The 17,303-nt window shown below is 25.7% G+C and overlaps 1 protein-coding gene across 2 annotated transcripts; it reads right to left on the reverse strand.

Annotated features, from left to right (window-relative positions):
• Nucleotides 1–6,685: 6,685 nt before the first annotated feature.
• On the reverse strand, nucleotides 6,686–13,439 carry LOC105250535 (myb-like protein X). Of its 2 annotated transcripts, none has more exons than XM_025410102.1 (10): nucleotides 13,311–13,439; nucleotides 10,626–10,846; nucleotides 10,286–10,438; nucleotides 10,023–10,067; nucleotides 9,685–9,789; nucleotides 8,462–8,611; nucleotides 7,964–8,068; nucleotides 7,544–7,768; nucleotides 6,884–7,180; nucleotides 6,686–6,717 (listed from the first exon to the last, which is right to left on the reverse strand). In XM_025410102.1, exons 2-9 carry the CDS (start codon nucleotides 10,747–10,749, stop codon nucleotides 6,936–6,938), a joined length of 1,152 nt encoding a protein of 383 aa, XP_025265887.1. In that variant the 5' UTR covers nucleotides 10,750–10,846; nucleotides 13,311–13,439; the 3' UTR covers nucleotides 6,686–6,717; nucleotides 6,884–6,935. The 2 variants fall into 2 exon arrangements, with proteins under 2 accessions (XP_025265887.1, XP_025265886.1); XM_025410101.1 differs by having other exon boundaries at nucleotides 10,023–10,103.
• Nucleotides 13,440–17,303: the final 3,864 nt, after the last annotated feature.

Genomic DNA, 17,303 nt, shown 5'->3' on the forward strand with positions numbered 1-17,303 from the left:
GGAATAAACATTCACCAACATTGCACTTATTTATGCATACGATTACAAAATAGAATTGTTACTTTTGACAAGAAATATTTCAAAGCTTCGAAGTTTTGAAGTGTCTTTTAAGCTACGAAGTTTTGAATTTCGAAGTTAACTTTGAAACTTCGAAACTTCAAAAAATATATGCTTGTAAATTCATGTAAAAAATATTGAAAATATTGTAAATAAAATGTAAATATTATATAAATATTATATATATTGTAATTATTGTATAAATATTATATACAAATATTATAAATATATTGTATAAATATTATTAACAGTTAGTAATATTTATACAATAGTATTTATATTCTAGGATAATTCTAGAAATATTATGTGCTTATAAGGCTATTTTTGATCTAATCATATTTGAAATATTAATCATATTTGAATCAGTATATAATTTTACACATGCAATATTGCTATGCACTCATACACACATTTTGTTTTTCATTTAATATAATATAATATTAATATTTATAACAATTTTGCATTTTAATATTTACATGATAATATATCTCTTTTCATTTTTATATCAAAAGTTGTAATAAATTATAAAATACACAATATATACATACATATATATTATAATAAATTATTATGTGTTATTAATAATATTCGTAGGAAAAGATTCATAGGAAAAGATAAAATTATATTTTTAATATTTGCATATTATTAATAGGAAAAGATAAAATTATATTTTTAATATTTGCATATTATTGAAAATAATCAGTTATGGATTAATTTCCTTGATTATCAAAAAAGTTTGAAAGTAATTAAAGTATGATATTTGAGAATAATATATAGACAATGTTAGCTTTTTTGAAGCTAATATTGCATAAATCCCCGTATTCTCCTGATCCATAATTCAAATAAATGTAGTTACAGTTCTAACCGGATGTAGAAGCGCCACTATACGGCATGAGGCAATATTGTTAAGGTCCTTGCACCAGAGAGAAGACTGAGAGATGCCATGGCCCGCTTTTAGGTGATCCCTGAAAGCGATACTCCCTCTGTGAACATGAACTACAAAGCCAAAGTTAATGTTCTCAGAGGGTAACATATAATGTGTACAATTTCTGGTTTTGTTCCTGTATACGAAATGCTGGTAGCACTAGTGCTATATAACAAGATACTTAAATATATATTTATAAATATTATAAATATTTTATAAATATATATTTAAATTAGTAGTAAATAAATGATTGAATCGCGAAAGATACTGTAATCTTCCAATGTAATGTTAATGTTTAGATGAAATATTTTTCTATATATTCATTATCATATTTATATCTTTTTATTTGCAAAACACAAAATACTTGCTGTGGGATAAAAACATTTTTTAACCATATTTCTATAAATCTTCTTAATTAGCAGTAAACTGATCTTTGATATTTATTAATCATTTCTTTAATCATTTAAAAATTTAATTATTAATACATGTATATAAAATTTGTTAAATTAATCACTGATTCTTCTGAAGCTTTTATAATTAAGATTCGAAAAATATAGATGTTGCAAAATATTTTAAATGTATCTTTCTTTATATAAAATATAAAGAATTCATATGTTCCATTCTAATATAGTCAATATTATTTATATATCAATATTATTTATATATTTTTATTATAATTTCATACCAGCATAATATTTTTATGCTCAATATTTTATATAATACAAGGTACTAAATTGTAAAATTTAATATAATTACAAAATAGTATTATTATTGATAAATAGATTGTATGCATACTGTCTTTTAGTTTCTAATTATTTCCAATAACTATGCATTTATCCAATATATTCTCTTCTTTGAAGTTTTTGAATTATTATGGTTTATTGTATTCCTTTGTGTTAAAATCATAAGAATTACCATCATTTGCTTATTCCTTCCTATGGAGTCCAATGGAATACTTTCTATGGACATTTATTCTCACGTACAGATATTCAAATCATTCAGGTTTAAAATATTCAAATCACTGTAGTTGTCTTTTTTTTATTTTCTCGATTACTCTTTTTTTCTATCATTTTATTCAAACATATTATATATATATATATATATATATATACATATATATATACCTAAAAAAACCTTATAAATGTAAAAAAATACGCCAAGTACATAAAAATTCAATAAATCTAAAAGAGTGATAAAAATAAAATATTTAAAAACCGATATGAGATCAATACTATGAGCCACAATAAATTATGTGATATTAATTAGTAATCGATACTAAATGAGTTAAAATTACATTAATTCCTAAAGCATTTTTTATATGATGTATATAATTTAAAAAAGCTTTACACGAATTCTAAATCGCATGAATGATCTTCAAGTCGAAGTAAGATATGAAAACTTGGCGTGCTTCCCCCAGCCCTATCGTTTACATATTTTGAATAAAATAAAAAATTGATTATACAATATACATATATACAATATATATTTGTTGATCCTTTTATTTAGTAAGTACAATTTACATTTTTATAAAATAAGCTTTAGAATACGAATATGCAACAGGCAATCTATGAGCCAGAAACAACCTGCGAAGCTTTTTAATCCGACTTACAACAATCAAACTTTACTTGCAGAGAAAATAAAAAAACTTATAAAAAAAGAGATTTCATTTTGCCTAATCTCTGTGTGGTGATTTCCAGGTAATACAAAGGAGACAAGATATATAAGTTCGAAATTTAGCTACGCGTGTGCGCGGTCCGTAGTGTAATTTCAAATTCTACATTGGACCCATCAAAAATCTAGCCTTTCTCTATTTTAAACTATATGATTTAAATACGGGGCACGCCAAGTTTTCATATCTTACTTCGACTTGAAGGTTATTTATGATTGATTGATTTGATGATTTGATTTGATGATTTGATGATTGATTTGAAGGCGATTTCGAATTTGTGTAAAGCTTTTTTAAATTATATACATCAAATAAAAAATGTATTAGGAATTAAAGTAGTTTTAACTCATTTAGTATCGATTACGAATTAATATCACATAATTTATTGTGGCTTACAGTATTGATCTCATATCGGTTTTTAAATATTTTATTTTTATTACTGTTTTAGATTTTTTTATTTTTTTATTACTTGGCGTATTTTTTTACCTTTATAAGGTTTTTTTTAGGGTTCTTATAATTCTTGTTATTTTTTAAATGAACTAAGTTATTTGTAAAGATATATATTTTATAAATTATCTCTCTCTTATATACGCAACAGTGATAAGAATGAACATGGACAACCCATTAAACACAAAGCAATACAATAATATAACGTTAATGTTATAATTTCTTATTCAACAATATGTAATTATTGCATATTATATTCCAATTACATTGCACAATCAAAATTATAACATTAATGCACAGACTTCTATATAGATCGGTAATATCGCTATAATATACCGTTAAATATATAATAAGTCCTCATTATAATGGGGGAGGGGGCACCATAAATGGCTGCCATAACTCCACGTGTAACATCGCTAGGCTAGTATAATGTAGAGAAATCTGTGCATTAATGTTATATTATTGTTGCTATTTGTTTATGTATTGATTTGCTTATAGCATTAAATTATTATACAAACCATCAGGAACGATCACAGAGAGAATTGGTACATTTTCTGTATTAGAATTCACGAATACCTGCATGCTTCAAGAAAATTCTGTTAAAAATGTGCTGTGCACGCTGCTAACTGTTCTCGAGTGTTATTCGTGAGCGCGATCTTTTGTTAAATAACTCAACCAAGAATACTATTGCACTTACACTACCACATTTATGTGTTGTATATGAATATGCAAGGCGCACAGCACTACTTTATATCTCTGCATGTGTTTATGTGGAGAGGGAGAAAGATTATTGTATTTTTGTCTGTATTGTGCTTTGACCAGTTAGATTTTCCTACGTCTCGAGTAAATACAGTAGGGATGAGATAAAGATTACCTGCTGTGATCGAGATCTTCCCCAACTATTCTGGAGGTTCGGATATTCTGGCACCATGTACGACAATAAGTTCGTGAAAAAAAATTTCATTTCCTACTCATTTATTTAAACAACTTTTGCTGAAAGCTTAAAAATGATTACTAAATTAAAAGAATTAATAGAAAAAAATTGAAAAAAAGAATAAATCGATAAAATAAGTAAAATTTTTAATAATAAATATAAATTTTATTAGTAGAAGAATATTAAAATAATTAAAATTAATTTAATTTAATAATATATGGTATAAAATATGTTCAAAATAGAGCCAAAATATATATATTAAATAAATAAATAATTAATTAAATAAATAAAAATAAAAATCTATGCATGTACCTGTGAAATTTGTAAAATTTATATTATTATTGTAAGTAAATTATAATTATATTAATTATAAATACTATTTAAATTATAAGTATTATTTACGCCATCAGCATTAAAATATCTCTCTCGATATAAAAATAAATCTTAAAAACTTTGCATTTCTAGTGCGCACAACACTACCTGCGTCAGGCGATTTTATATGAATGAACGCGCAGGTATTGCACGTTGAGCTTTAATTTACTCGCGAGCGAATTTACTTGCGAAAGGTAAGGAAGAGAAGAGGGGAGGGATGCATTATGACAATTGCATCTAGCGAAGGAGATGATGTGTGTGCATGTGGGAGGTCACAATATTTTCCCTACATTATATAGATGTCTGTCGTTTATCGAACGACCTTTGTTATTGCAAAAGTCGACAATGGGTGCTCATAGTGTACAATATATGAGCGCAGAGTTGCCATCCTTTTTCATTAGATCACTATATATTTATTGAAATATTTTATTGTATCTTGATCAAGTTTCGCTTCAATTTAATTTATAATGGAAGCGATGACAATTATGTTTGCACTAATTTTTCAAACAATATATAAATAAATGTATTAAAACCTGAAGTTTTCTTTTTTTTGTTCTTTTTAAAAAGATTTCCAACCATATGTTATCCCGAATAAATATGCTATACGTGAATCGTTAATGGCGAGTCTGTAGTGTAAATTCTGTCGAGTTCAAATATAATATCGTAGTTTATTCGTTTCCGATCGTGCGATTCGTCGGGCGTTCGAATTATTTTCTAATTAATTTCATATTTTCAACAGTTGTATATGTTTAACACGTTAAGCTAATTAAATTAATTGTATAGGATTAACAATAAAAGAAGGGAGTTCTTGCTTATTGTTTACGAAGTCGAGTAGGGTATCGGTAAATTAAAATGATAAATATATTATGTATAGAGTTGTGACAACAATATAGCATGCCTATTAAATTTATTGAATATATAAAGCTGTATTTTTATACGGTTTTATTGTATTTATAGCAAAATAAGGGAGATACATACAATGATGTACATATAAATTTATCATAAAAATCAAACTTCACAAGAATGTATTTTAAAAATTATTATTTCTAAGAAAATGTATATATATATATTAATTTCTAAAAATTTCTTGTTTTCGAATCAATAATTGCAATATATTTGAATGAATTTGTTATCTTTTTATTATAAAATATTTTTTTTTCTTTAATTGATATTGCATGGTCTCTTAAATTGCTAAAAATATTCACAAAATGCTATTAAGAAAAAAAGTCAAGTTACTATTAGACACAGTTTTCTTGGAGGTAAAAGCTAAGTGGAAAGATTACAAAATAATAAAAAATAATTATAAAGTAATATAATAGTACAATAATCAATACACACACACATTAATAAAATTGATGAGGAAAATATTATAATTAATTAATAGGTGAAAAAATATTAAATCAATTCAGGAATTTTATAATAGAATTCCTTTCTGTCGCATAACTTTACCATATAGTATACAAAATATTTCTAAATTTTTTTTGTGAACACGATGTAAATTTGCATCTCCAAAGTAGAAATATTTATAATATTGGCAAAAATAATTAGGAAATAATTTTTTTTAATATTATATATATAAAATATTTTTTTAAGAATTTTGAAACAAGTGAAATTAATCGTTGTAATGATCTTTCTTCGTATTAAAGTAATGCGTAATTACATTTAAGTACAACATAAGAAATACCGGTTTTTCTTTACATCGTGTATCACATTTATATTACCAATTGCATAGATATATTTATAAATATATACTAATTGCATAGTTATTTAAAAATTTATAAATTTATACTAATTGCATAGATTTATAAATTTATACTAATTGGTAATAGATATATTTATAACATCTTAACACAAAATGACAAAATCGGAGATCTCTCTTTTAAATTAAAAGTTTGTCGAAGGAAATTATTGATTATAACAATATTAGGTAAATGAAACTAAAGTAAATGAATGAAGAAACGAAACTAAACGAAGCCAAATGAAAAATCAAATATTGTCTCTATTATAAGCGATATAAATCGATGATGAATTAAGCCCTGATTTACACATCACGTATAAATGTTCATGATGTTTAAATAAAGGGTTAATTCAATATACTTCGAAGAAACCGTTCAGAATGGCACCATTGTAGATGTATACCGTACTGTAGTTGCGATTCCATTGCTCGACATATACTACAATTTGCATTAAATTTTATAATTTCATGCAATATCTTCATCTTTTTGTCCATTTCGGTATTTTCACTCATATTTTTCATTCCTTTGGCCGCTTCTGTATTTTTTTTCTCCTCTTTGCCTGCTGTTGTCATTTCCTTGGCTAAATCGGAAGAAAAGAACAATTGTCAATCAAATTTATTTTAAACAAAACACATGTACACATAATGTTATTTCTAATGCAAACAAATATTAATTCTATGATATTGCATGCACATTTCGCTCTTCTATATCTGGATCTGTTCAAAAAATATATTTTTATTACTTACCTTTGAAATCTTCATCGCATTTGTGTGTCGTCGCTTCCTGTTTGCTCGTATTCTATAAAATTGAAATTATTTTGCTCAGTAATACTGTTATATCTTCTGTTTTTTTAGTTATATCTTCTAATTTTTTGTTTTGTTCTTCTAGTTTTTTGTTTTGTTCTTCTATTTTCTTGTTCAATTTTGCATCAATTTTCATCATTTCTTTGATTTCTTGTATTTTTTTATCAATGTTTGTATTTTCACTTGTCTTTATTGTTTCTCTGGTTGTTTCTATATTTTGTCCAATTGGATCGAAAAGAGCTAAAAATGAAAAATAGTTAATAAAATTTATTTTAACAAAATGCGAATATACACATACTAACATTATTTTTATTGCTAACAAATGTTACTTCCATAACATTGTATGTACATTTTGCTCTTTTATATATTAGACTAGATTTTATATGTTACCTAGATCTTTATGTGCAAAAACTAGTAATACTAATTTGAAGTGGGAGTTTATTTGAGAATTATAAGCTGTACAATTTATTTTAATGAAATTTATACATACATACTTAATGTTATTTTTATTGCAAACGAATATTAATTCTATAATGTTGTATGTGCATTTCTCTTCTCTATATATCTGGATCTTTCTTTGCAGAAATATATTTCTTTTCTTACCTTGGTGATTCTTATATACGTCGTCCTCTTCATCTTCTTCGTGCTTTTTATCTTTTATATCTTTACTCATTTGGTCTATTTTTTTGTCCGTTTTAGTCTTTTCACTCACTTTCCTTACTCTTTTGATTGCTCCTGTATATTTTTTTGTTTTTTCTGTGTCTTGAGTTTCCTTTATATTTTCTATTACTTTCTGTATTTGTTTGATTGCTTTTATATTTTCCTCGGCTGAATAGAAAGGGAGGGGAGAAATTGAGAAAAAATATTTATAAAATTTACTTTCACAAAACACTTACACACGCACTTAACGTTATTTTTATTAATAACGAATGTTAATTCTATAATATCGTATGGATATTTCGCTCTTTTATGTGTATATATTTAGACCTTTCTATGCAAAAATATATATATTTTTGTACTTACTTTTGTCTTTTTTATTTTTTTTCATTTTTGTTTTGTTCAATTCTTTATACATTTGTATAAAGTATATCATCAATCTGTACAGCAGCGGCGTATTTTCAATCCAATCTACAAAATTTAATTTGATAAATTTACATGCATACATACTTAATAATCTATTTTTATATAATTCATTTATAATATTGTATGTTTCGCTCTTTTACCCTATTATACCTTAAATCTTTACGTGCAAAAATATATATTTTTTTAATTACTTTTGTCTTCTTTATTTTCATTGACCCATTTTACACTTATTTTATCTATCTCAAGGTTGAGCAATTCAGAAGCATCAGTTACAAAATTTTGATGAAATACATACATACTTTATATAATGTTATTCTTAATATAAATGTATATTTCTATAATTAATTCTATAATTCTACAATTATATATTATATATGTCGGTTTTCCTATACCTATGTGGGTTTTTCTTTGAAAAAATATATGTATATCTTTTGTTACCGTTAAACTTTTCATCTTTCTCGTCGTCCATTTCAACTTTCTCATCTTCCTCCTTTTCATCTTTATCATCTATCATTTCTATGATCGCTTTCAAGTCTGCTCCCTTATCAATTCCTACCGCCATTTCTTCCATCTCAATTATATGTTTTCCTGTTGAATAGAAAAAAGAAAGATTAGGAACAATTATCTATAAAGTTTATCTTAACAAAACACATGTACACATTTAAACAAAATTTTAATGTTATTTTTAATGGGAACGAATATTAATTCTATAATCTTGTATGTATATATTTCGCTCTTGTATACTTGTGTGTGTGCGTTCGTGTGTGTGCATGAGTATATAACAAAAAACATGTATACATACTTAATATTATTTTTAATGCTAACGAATATTAATGCCGTAATATTGTACGCACAGTTTCTTTTTATATCTAGATTTTTGTTTAAAATATGTATTTATTTTATTTACTTGCGTCTTTTTCGCTTTGCTCGCTCTCTTCTGCACTTGCTAGTACTGAATATCAATTCCTACTTCCATTTCTTCCATCTCAAGGTACAATATAGAAGCTATAAAATTTATTTTATTGATTTCGGATATTCAGCAAGTGCAGAAATGACGAGAAAAATATCGGGGCGAAGTCGCTGAATCGGGAATCGAACCCGAGTTTTTCGCTTGCCGGGCGACTGCTCTTACCAGTGAGCTATTCAGCCCCACACCGATATCACTCTCGCCTATTTGTTTATAACTATGAAAATTGAAACGCGATCTTTTCAGCCACGCGTGAATTAAACTAAATCGAAAGGAATTAGGCTCGTTATGTATTAAACAACAAGATAAGAAAACTGGCGTCTCCGAGCCATAGCGGATGGTAATGCCTAAAAATTCTTTTAATTTTACGCGAAAATTAAACTCGTCTACGTCTCTCCAGGGGTGTAAAGAGGGTTTTTATAGAATTTCTCAAAAATGAGAATCTATATATCTTGGTAAATGCACCAAATAAAATATATGCATATGCCTTGTTCGCGTTTAAATTTTCGCGTACAATTAAAAGAATTTTTACCATTACCATCCGCTGTGGCTCGGAGACGCCAATTTTCTTATCTTGTTGTTTAATTTATAATGTTGTATACATTTCGCTCTTCTATACTTGTGTGTCTGCGTGCGTGCGGGTGTGTATGTGTATGTGTGGATCTTGCTTTGCAAAAATATTTTTTTTACTTACCTTCGTCCTGCTTATCATCTTTATCCTCTTCATCTCCCTCGATCATTTTATTTTCTGTATCTTTATTCACCTCCTCTGTTCTTTCTATCTCTTTTATTTTTTCTCCTGTTGAATTGAAAAAAGAGAAAAATTAGGTACAAAATTATCTAGTAAAATTTATTTTTACAAAACACTTGTATGCATACTTGTAATGTTAACGAATATTAATTCCATAATATACATTTCGCTCTTTTTATATATGGCAAATATCTTTTTATGAAAATATATATATATATATATATATATATATATATATACATATATATATATATATATATATATATTTTTATTTTACTTACTTTTCTCTTCGCTATTTTCCTTGTCCGATTCTATATTTTCTGGTACTAACACGAAATGGCAACATAATTCAGAAATGTAAACTATAAAATTTATTTTGATGAGACACATATACACACATACTTAATGCTATCTTTGATGGAAACAGATATTAATTCTACAGTGTTGTATGTACATTTCCTCCTTCGAAACTTGTGTGTGTGTGCGTGTGTGTGTGTATGTATATGTGAATCTTGCTTTGCAAACATATTTTCTTATTACTTACCATCGTCATCCTCATCTTCGTTTTTATCTTCTGTTCTTTCTCCACTCATCTGTGGTATTTTTTTGCTCGTCTCTTTATTTTCGCTCATTTTCTCAATCTTTTTATCCACTTGCGTACTCTTACTCATCGCTTGGCCCTTTTTTACATAATTTTCTATTAAATCAAAGGAAAAGAGAAATTAAGAACAATTATCTATAAAACATATCTTAACAAAATACATGCATATATACTTAATATTATTTTAATGCTAATAAATATTAATGCCGTAATATTGTATCTGCAGTTTCTTCTTCTTATATCTAGATTTTTGCTTTCAAAAATATGTATTTATTTTATTTACTTGCGTCTTCTTCATTCTTTTCTCCCGCTTCTATATTTTCACACATTCTCCCTATTTCTCCTTCTGCTCCTGTATTTTCAGTCGTCTTGTCTATTTCTTTATCCGTTTTTGTATTTTTACTCATTGTGTCTATTTTCTTTAATTGTATGTTGTTGTGATTTGTTAATTATTTTAATTATATTTTTTTTTTGCCAAAATCTGATTCTTGTCAAAATCTGATTCTGTAAAGGAGCAAAATTACATATATATTACAAACCGTTCCGAATTATGCATTAACTTTTTTATGATGAAGTCAAGTGACCGATTCTTTTCGGTATGTATAGCTTTTATAAATGAAATGTTATTGTGTATATAATCAAGTAATTAACATTTTCTTTTTATGGAAAGTTGAATTTACTGAAAGTATTTACATTTTTTATGGTTAAAATTTAATTTATTGAAACTAGATTCTTGTTGATGTTTGATCTTTTGAAATGCGAGTGAAATTTGGTGAGTTTCAAAATAAAGGAGAGCTATAGTTTTATATTATTTTCACTTAAAATTTCACTCGTAATCGCAGTTCATATTTATATTGTCTTTTGTTATTTCGTTGATTAATTAAAAATTTTTCTTTATGTGTTACATACGTTATAAAATTCGAAAACTTCGAGCTTTGTTTAATATTGAAATTTTTGAATTAAATGAAATTAAATATTGATAAAAATATTACGAATATAGAATATAATATTTATATGTGAATTATGTAAGAGAAAAAAATATATAATATTCTCACATTTCTTTTTTCTGACATTCGTCTCTTTGTCTTTTACATTTGTTAACACACGACTTTCGATACGTGTAATGTGTCGTTTTTCACTCGCAATTGCCAGTAACTGCCTTTCGTCACATTATCCACATGCTTTGGGACAAATGGGTATACGTAGATACAAGAAAATATTGACCTCAAGTGTTTGTGTTTATAACTTCTCTCTAACTGTCGTTTTTTTAACCGTCGTTTAAACTATCTCTCCAAGATATTTTGACAATTCACAAATTATAAATATTAATATCTCTTAAAATAAAATGAAAATAGAAATGTACTTTTATAAAAAAATTTGAACAGAAATTACGCAGAATAGGAAATATAGATATTTTATAGAAATCTATTGAAAAAATTTAAACATTATTAGTAATTTAACATTATGTGTATTAATATGTATGAAAAAGGAGGAAAATTAATTGTTTATTTAATACCCGTATTTATAAAATATAATTTATATATATTTTTCACTTGAAAGTCTTAGCGTTTGTTTTAGCATTTATAGCAATAATCAACTAATTTTTTGTCGTTTTTTATACGAGATAGCCCAGATATTCCAGAATTTTTTCGTTATCAATCTTATATACAAGATTGCGTCGTTTCAGTGTTGCATATGTTGCGTGGTGAAATAATTGATAATTGGCGTTTTCATCAAATTACCAGTATGTTTATAAAATACTTTTGTAAAGTAGCTCCCTTTTATAATGAAAACTAACAATGTTAAAAATATACTTATTAGTGATTTTGTGAAATCTCGAATTACATTAGTTAGGAAAAAAAACAATTGTATAAGATTAATTGTTGGTACCTAATTAGCTTTAAATTATTTGATAGACGCGGCTTTATTTGACGTTGGTGAAGGAGGAAGGTAACTTAATAAGGATCAAATTATTATGTACAATTTTATAAAACTGTATTTGTACGCGTAGAAAGATCAAATAACGCACTTGCTCATTTTGTAAATTTAAAAGAAACTCGAAACACATAAAATTGCATATCATAATAAATATCTTATTTTATTCTGATAATAAAATCCCGTATGTATATTTAATTCCCTAAAATACTCAATTAGAGGATGTAACTTATTTTTTACTTAATTTTAAAAAATATAAATAGTCACTTTTTTATATAAATTTATATATATTATTTTATATAAATTTATATAATTATATAAATTTTGTTATATGGGCAAGCTTTTATGCATAATATTTAAATTGGATTAATAATTTCGATTCTATCTTTATTAATGTATATCTCTTAAATCAAATAATGCAGGATAATTCACATAATACATGCACTTTTATGAATAACTTAGTTTGTCAAAAAATAGTAAGAATTGTATATAAAAAATACATTCTTTAAATTGTATATAAGTATTATATATTTATTAAATTTTTATTAATTAAATAAGTATAATATACTTCATAAATATTTTCTAGATATAATTCATGTTATTTTTTTAATGAACTAAGTTATTTGTAAACATATATATTTTATGAATTATTTCTCTCTTATATACGCAACAGTGTTAAGAATGAACATGGGCAACTCATTAAACACAAAGCAATCCAATAATATAACATTAATATTATAATTTCTCATTTGACAATATGTAATTATTGCATATTACATTGCAATTACATTGCTGAATGGAAATTATAACATTAATGCACAGAATTCTATATAGACCGTTAATATCGCTATAATATATCGTTAAATATATAATATGTCCTCATTATAATGGGACACCATAAATGGCTGCCATAACTCCACGTGTAACATCGCTAGGCTAGTATAATGTAGAGAAATCTATGCATTAATGTTATATTATTGTTGCTATGTGTTTATGGATTGATTTGCTTATAGCATTAAATTATTATACGAACCATTAGGAACGATCACAGATAGAACTGGTACATTTTCAGTATTAGAATTCACGAATGCCTGCTTGCTTCAAGAAAATTCTGTTAAAAATGTGCTGCGCACGCTGCTAACTGTTCTCGAGTGCTGTTCGTGAGCGCGATCTTTTGTTAAATAACCCAACCAAGAATATTATTCCATTTACCCTACCACATTTATGTGTTGTATACGTATATACAAGGCGCACAACACTACTTTTTATCTATGCATGTGTTTATGTGGAGATGGAGAAAAATTATTGTATTTTTGTCTGTATTGTGCTTTGACCAGTTAGTTTTTCCTACGTCTCGAGTAAATACAATAGGGATGAGATAAAGATTACCTGCTGTGATGGGACTCGAGATCTTCCCCAACTATTCTGGAGGTTCGGATATTCTGGCACCATGTACGACAAGAAGTTCGTGAAAAAAAATTTCATTTCCTACTCATTTATTTAAACAACTTTTGCTAAAATCCTAAAAATGATTACTAAATTAAAAGAATTAATAGAAAAAAAATTGAAAAAAAGAATAAAGCGATAAATAAGTAAAATTTTTTAAAAATTAATAATAAATTTTATTAGTAGAAGAATATTAAAATAATTGAAATTAATCTAATTTAATAATATATGGTATAAAATATGTTCAAAATAGAACCAAAATATATATATTTAATAAATAAATAGATAAATAATAAATTAAATAAATAAAAATAAAAATCTATGTATGTACTTGTGAAATTAGTAAAATTTATATTATTATTGTAAGTAAATTATAATTATATTAATTATAAATACTATTTAAATTATAAGTATTATTTACGCCATCAGCATTAAAATCTCTCTCTCGATATAAAAATAAATCTTAAAACTTTGCATTTCTAGTGCGCACAACACTACCTGCGTCAGGCAATTTTCTATGAATGAACGCGCAGGTATTGCACGTTGAGCTTTAATTTACTCGCGAGCGAATTTACTTGCAAAAGATAAGGAAGAGAGGAGAGGAGGGGTGCATTATGACAATTGCATCTAGCGAAGGAGATGATGTGTGTGCATGTGGGAGGTCACAATATTTTCCCTACGTTATATGGATGTCTGTCGTTTATCGAACGACCTTTGTTATTGCAAAAGTCGACAATGGGTGCTCATAGTGTACAATATATGAGCGCAGAGTTGCCATCCTTTTTCATTCAGATCACTATATATTTATTGAAATATTTTATTGTATCTTGATCAAGTTTCGCTTCAATTTAATTTATAATGGAAGCGATGACAATTATGTTTGCACTAATTTTTCAAACAATATATAAATAAAGGTATTAAAACCTCTAGTTTTCTTTTTTTGTTCTTTTTAAAAAGATTTCCAACCATATGTTATCCCGAATAAATATGCTATACGTGAATCGTTAATGGCGAGTCTGTAGTGTAAATTCTGTCGAGTTCAAATATAATATCGTAGTTTATTCGTTTCCGATCGTGCGATTCGTCGGGCGTTCGAATTATTTTCTAATTAATTTCATATTTTTAACAGTTGTATATGTTCAACACGTTAAGCTAATTAAATTAATTGTATAGAATTAACAATAAAAGAAGGGAGTTCTTGTTTATTGTTTACGAAGTCGAGTAGGGTATCGGTAAATTAAAATGATAAATATATCATGTATAGAGTTGTGACAACAATATAGCATGCCTATTAAATTTATTGAATATATAAAGCTGTATTTTTATAAGGTTTTATTGTATTTATAGCAAAATAAGGGAGATACATACAATAATATACATATAAATTTAGCATAAAAATCAAACTTCACAAGAATGTATTTTAAAAATTATTATTTCTAAGAAAATGTATATATATATATATATATTAATTTCTAAAAATTTCTTGTTTTCGAATCAATAACTGCAATATATTTGAATGAATTGGTTTTCTCTTTATTATAAAGTATTTTTTTTTCTTTAATTGATATTGCATGGTCTCTTTTGCTACAAATATTCACAAAATGCTATTAAGAAAAAAAGTCAAGTTACTATTAGACATAGTTTTCTTGGAGGTAAAAGCTAAGTGGAAAGGTTACAAAATAATAAAAAATAATTATAAAGTAATATAATAGTACAATAATCAATACACACACACATTAATAAAATTGATAAGGAAAATATTATAATTAATTAATAGGTGAAAAAATATTAAATCAATTCAGGAATTTTATAATAAAATTCCTTTCTGTCGCATAACTTTACCATACAGTATACAAAATATTTCTAAATTTTTTTTGTGAACACGATGTAAATTTGAATCTCCAAAGTAGAAATATTTATAATATTGGCAAAAATAATTAGGAAATAATATTTTTTAATATTATATATATAAAATAATTTTTTAAGAATTTTGAAAGAAGTGAAATTAATCGTTATAATGATCTTTCTTTCTATTAAAGTAATGCGTAATTACATTTAAGTACAACATAAGAAATACCGGTTTTTCTTTACATCGTGTATCACATTTATATTATTACAATTGCATAGATATATTCATAAATTTATACTAATTGCATAGATATATTTATAAATATATACTAATTGCATAGTTATTTAAAAATTTATAAATTTATACTAATTGCATAGATTTATAAATTTATACTAATTGGTAATAGATATATTTATAACATCTTAATGACAAAATCGGAGATCGCTCTTCTAAATTAAACGAACTTAAAAGTTTGTCGAAGGAAATTATTGATTATAACAATATTAAGTAAATGAAACTAAAGTAAATGAATGAAGAAAAGAAACGAAGCCAAATGAAAAATCAAATATTGTCTCTATTATAAGTGATGTAAGTCGATGATGAATTAAGCACTGATTTACACATTATGTATAAATGTACATGATATTTAAATAAAAGGTTAATTCATCATACTTCAAAGAAACCGTTCAGGATGGCATTGTAGATGTATACTGTAGTTGCGATTCTATTGCTCGACATATACTACAATTTGCAATTTTATAATTTTATCCAATATCTTCATGTTTTTGTCCATTTCGATATTTTCACTCATCACTATTTTTTATTCCTTTGGTTGCTTCTGTATTTTTTTTCTCCTCTTTGCGTGCTGTTGTAATTTCCTCGGCTAAATCGGAAGAAAAGAACAATTGTCAATCAAATTTATTTTAAACAAAACACATGTTATTTATAATGCAAACAAATATTAATTCTATGATATTGCATGCACATTTCGCTCTTCTATATCTGGATCTGTTAAAAAAATATATTTTTATTACTTACCTTTGAAGTCTTTATCGTATTTGTGTGTCGTCGTTTCTTGTTTGCTCATATTCTCTAAAATTGATATTATTTTGTCCTATTTTTTACTGATTTCTTTTATGTTTTTGTTTTGTTCTCGTATTCTTTTGTTCTGTTCTTCTATTTTTTTGTTCTGTTCTTTACAGATTTCTTTTATTTTCTTGTCAACGTTTGTATTTTCACTTGTCTTTATTGTTTCTCTGGTTGCTTCTATATTTTTTCCAACTGAATTGAAAAAAGCGAGAAATGAAAAATAGTTTATAAAATTTATTTTAACAAAATGCGAATATATACATACTAACATTATTTTTAATGCTAACAAATGTTATTTCCATAACATTGTATGTACATTTTGCTCTTTTAAATTACTATATAAATTTTATATGATACCTAGATCTTTCTGTGCAAAAACTGATAATACTTGGTAATACTATTTGAAGTGGGAGTTTATTTGAGAAATATAAGTTATACAATTTATTTTGATGAAATTTATACATACATACTTATTGTCATTTTTAATGCAATTGAATATCACGCAATGAATTTAATGCAACGAATTCTATAATGTTGTATGTGCATTTCTCTTTTTTATATATCTGGATTTTTCTTTGCAGAAATATATTTCTTTTACTTACCTTGGAGATTCTTATATACGTTCTCTTCATCTTCTTTGTG

The sequence above is a fragment of the Camponotus floridanus genome, unplaced genomic scaffold (genome assembly GCF_003227725.1).
Source record: "Camponotus floridanus strain SB8 unplaced genomic scaffold, Cflo_v7.5 scaffold3, whole genome shotgun sequence".
NCBI lineage: Eukaryota > Metazoa > Arthropoda > Insecta > Hymenoptera > Formicidae > Camponotus > Camponotus floridanus.

Excerpts from the sequence above, each read along its gene's own strand:
- LOC105250535 (XM_025410101.1), bottom strand. The coding sequence starts at position 10,749 with ATGAGTAAAAATACAAAAACGGATAAAGAAATAGACAAGACGACTGAA. Across the intron at positions 8,069-8,461 it reads GAAAGATGAAAAGTTTAACG|ATTGGATTGAAAATACGCCG; the intron begins GTAACAAAAGAT and ends TAAATTTTGTAG. Across the intron at positions 7,769-7,963 it reads AAAAAATAAAAAAGACAAAA|CCGAGGAAAATATAAAAGCA; the intron begins GTAAGTACAAAA and ends CTTTCTATTCAG.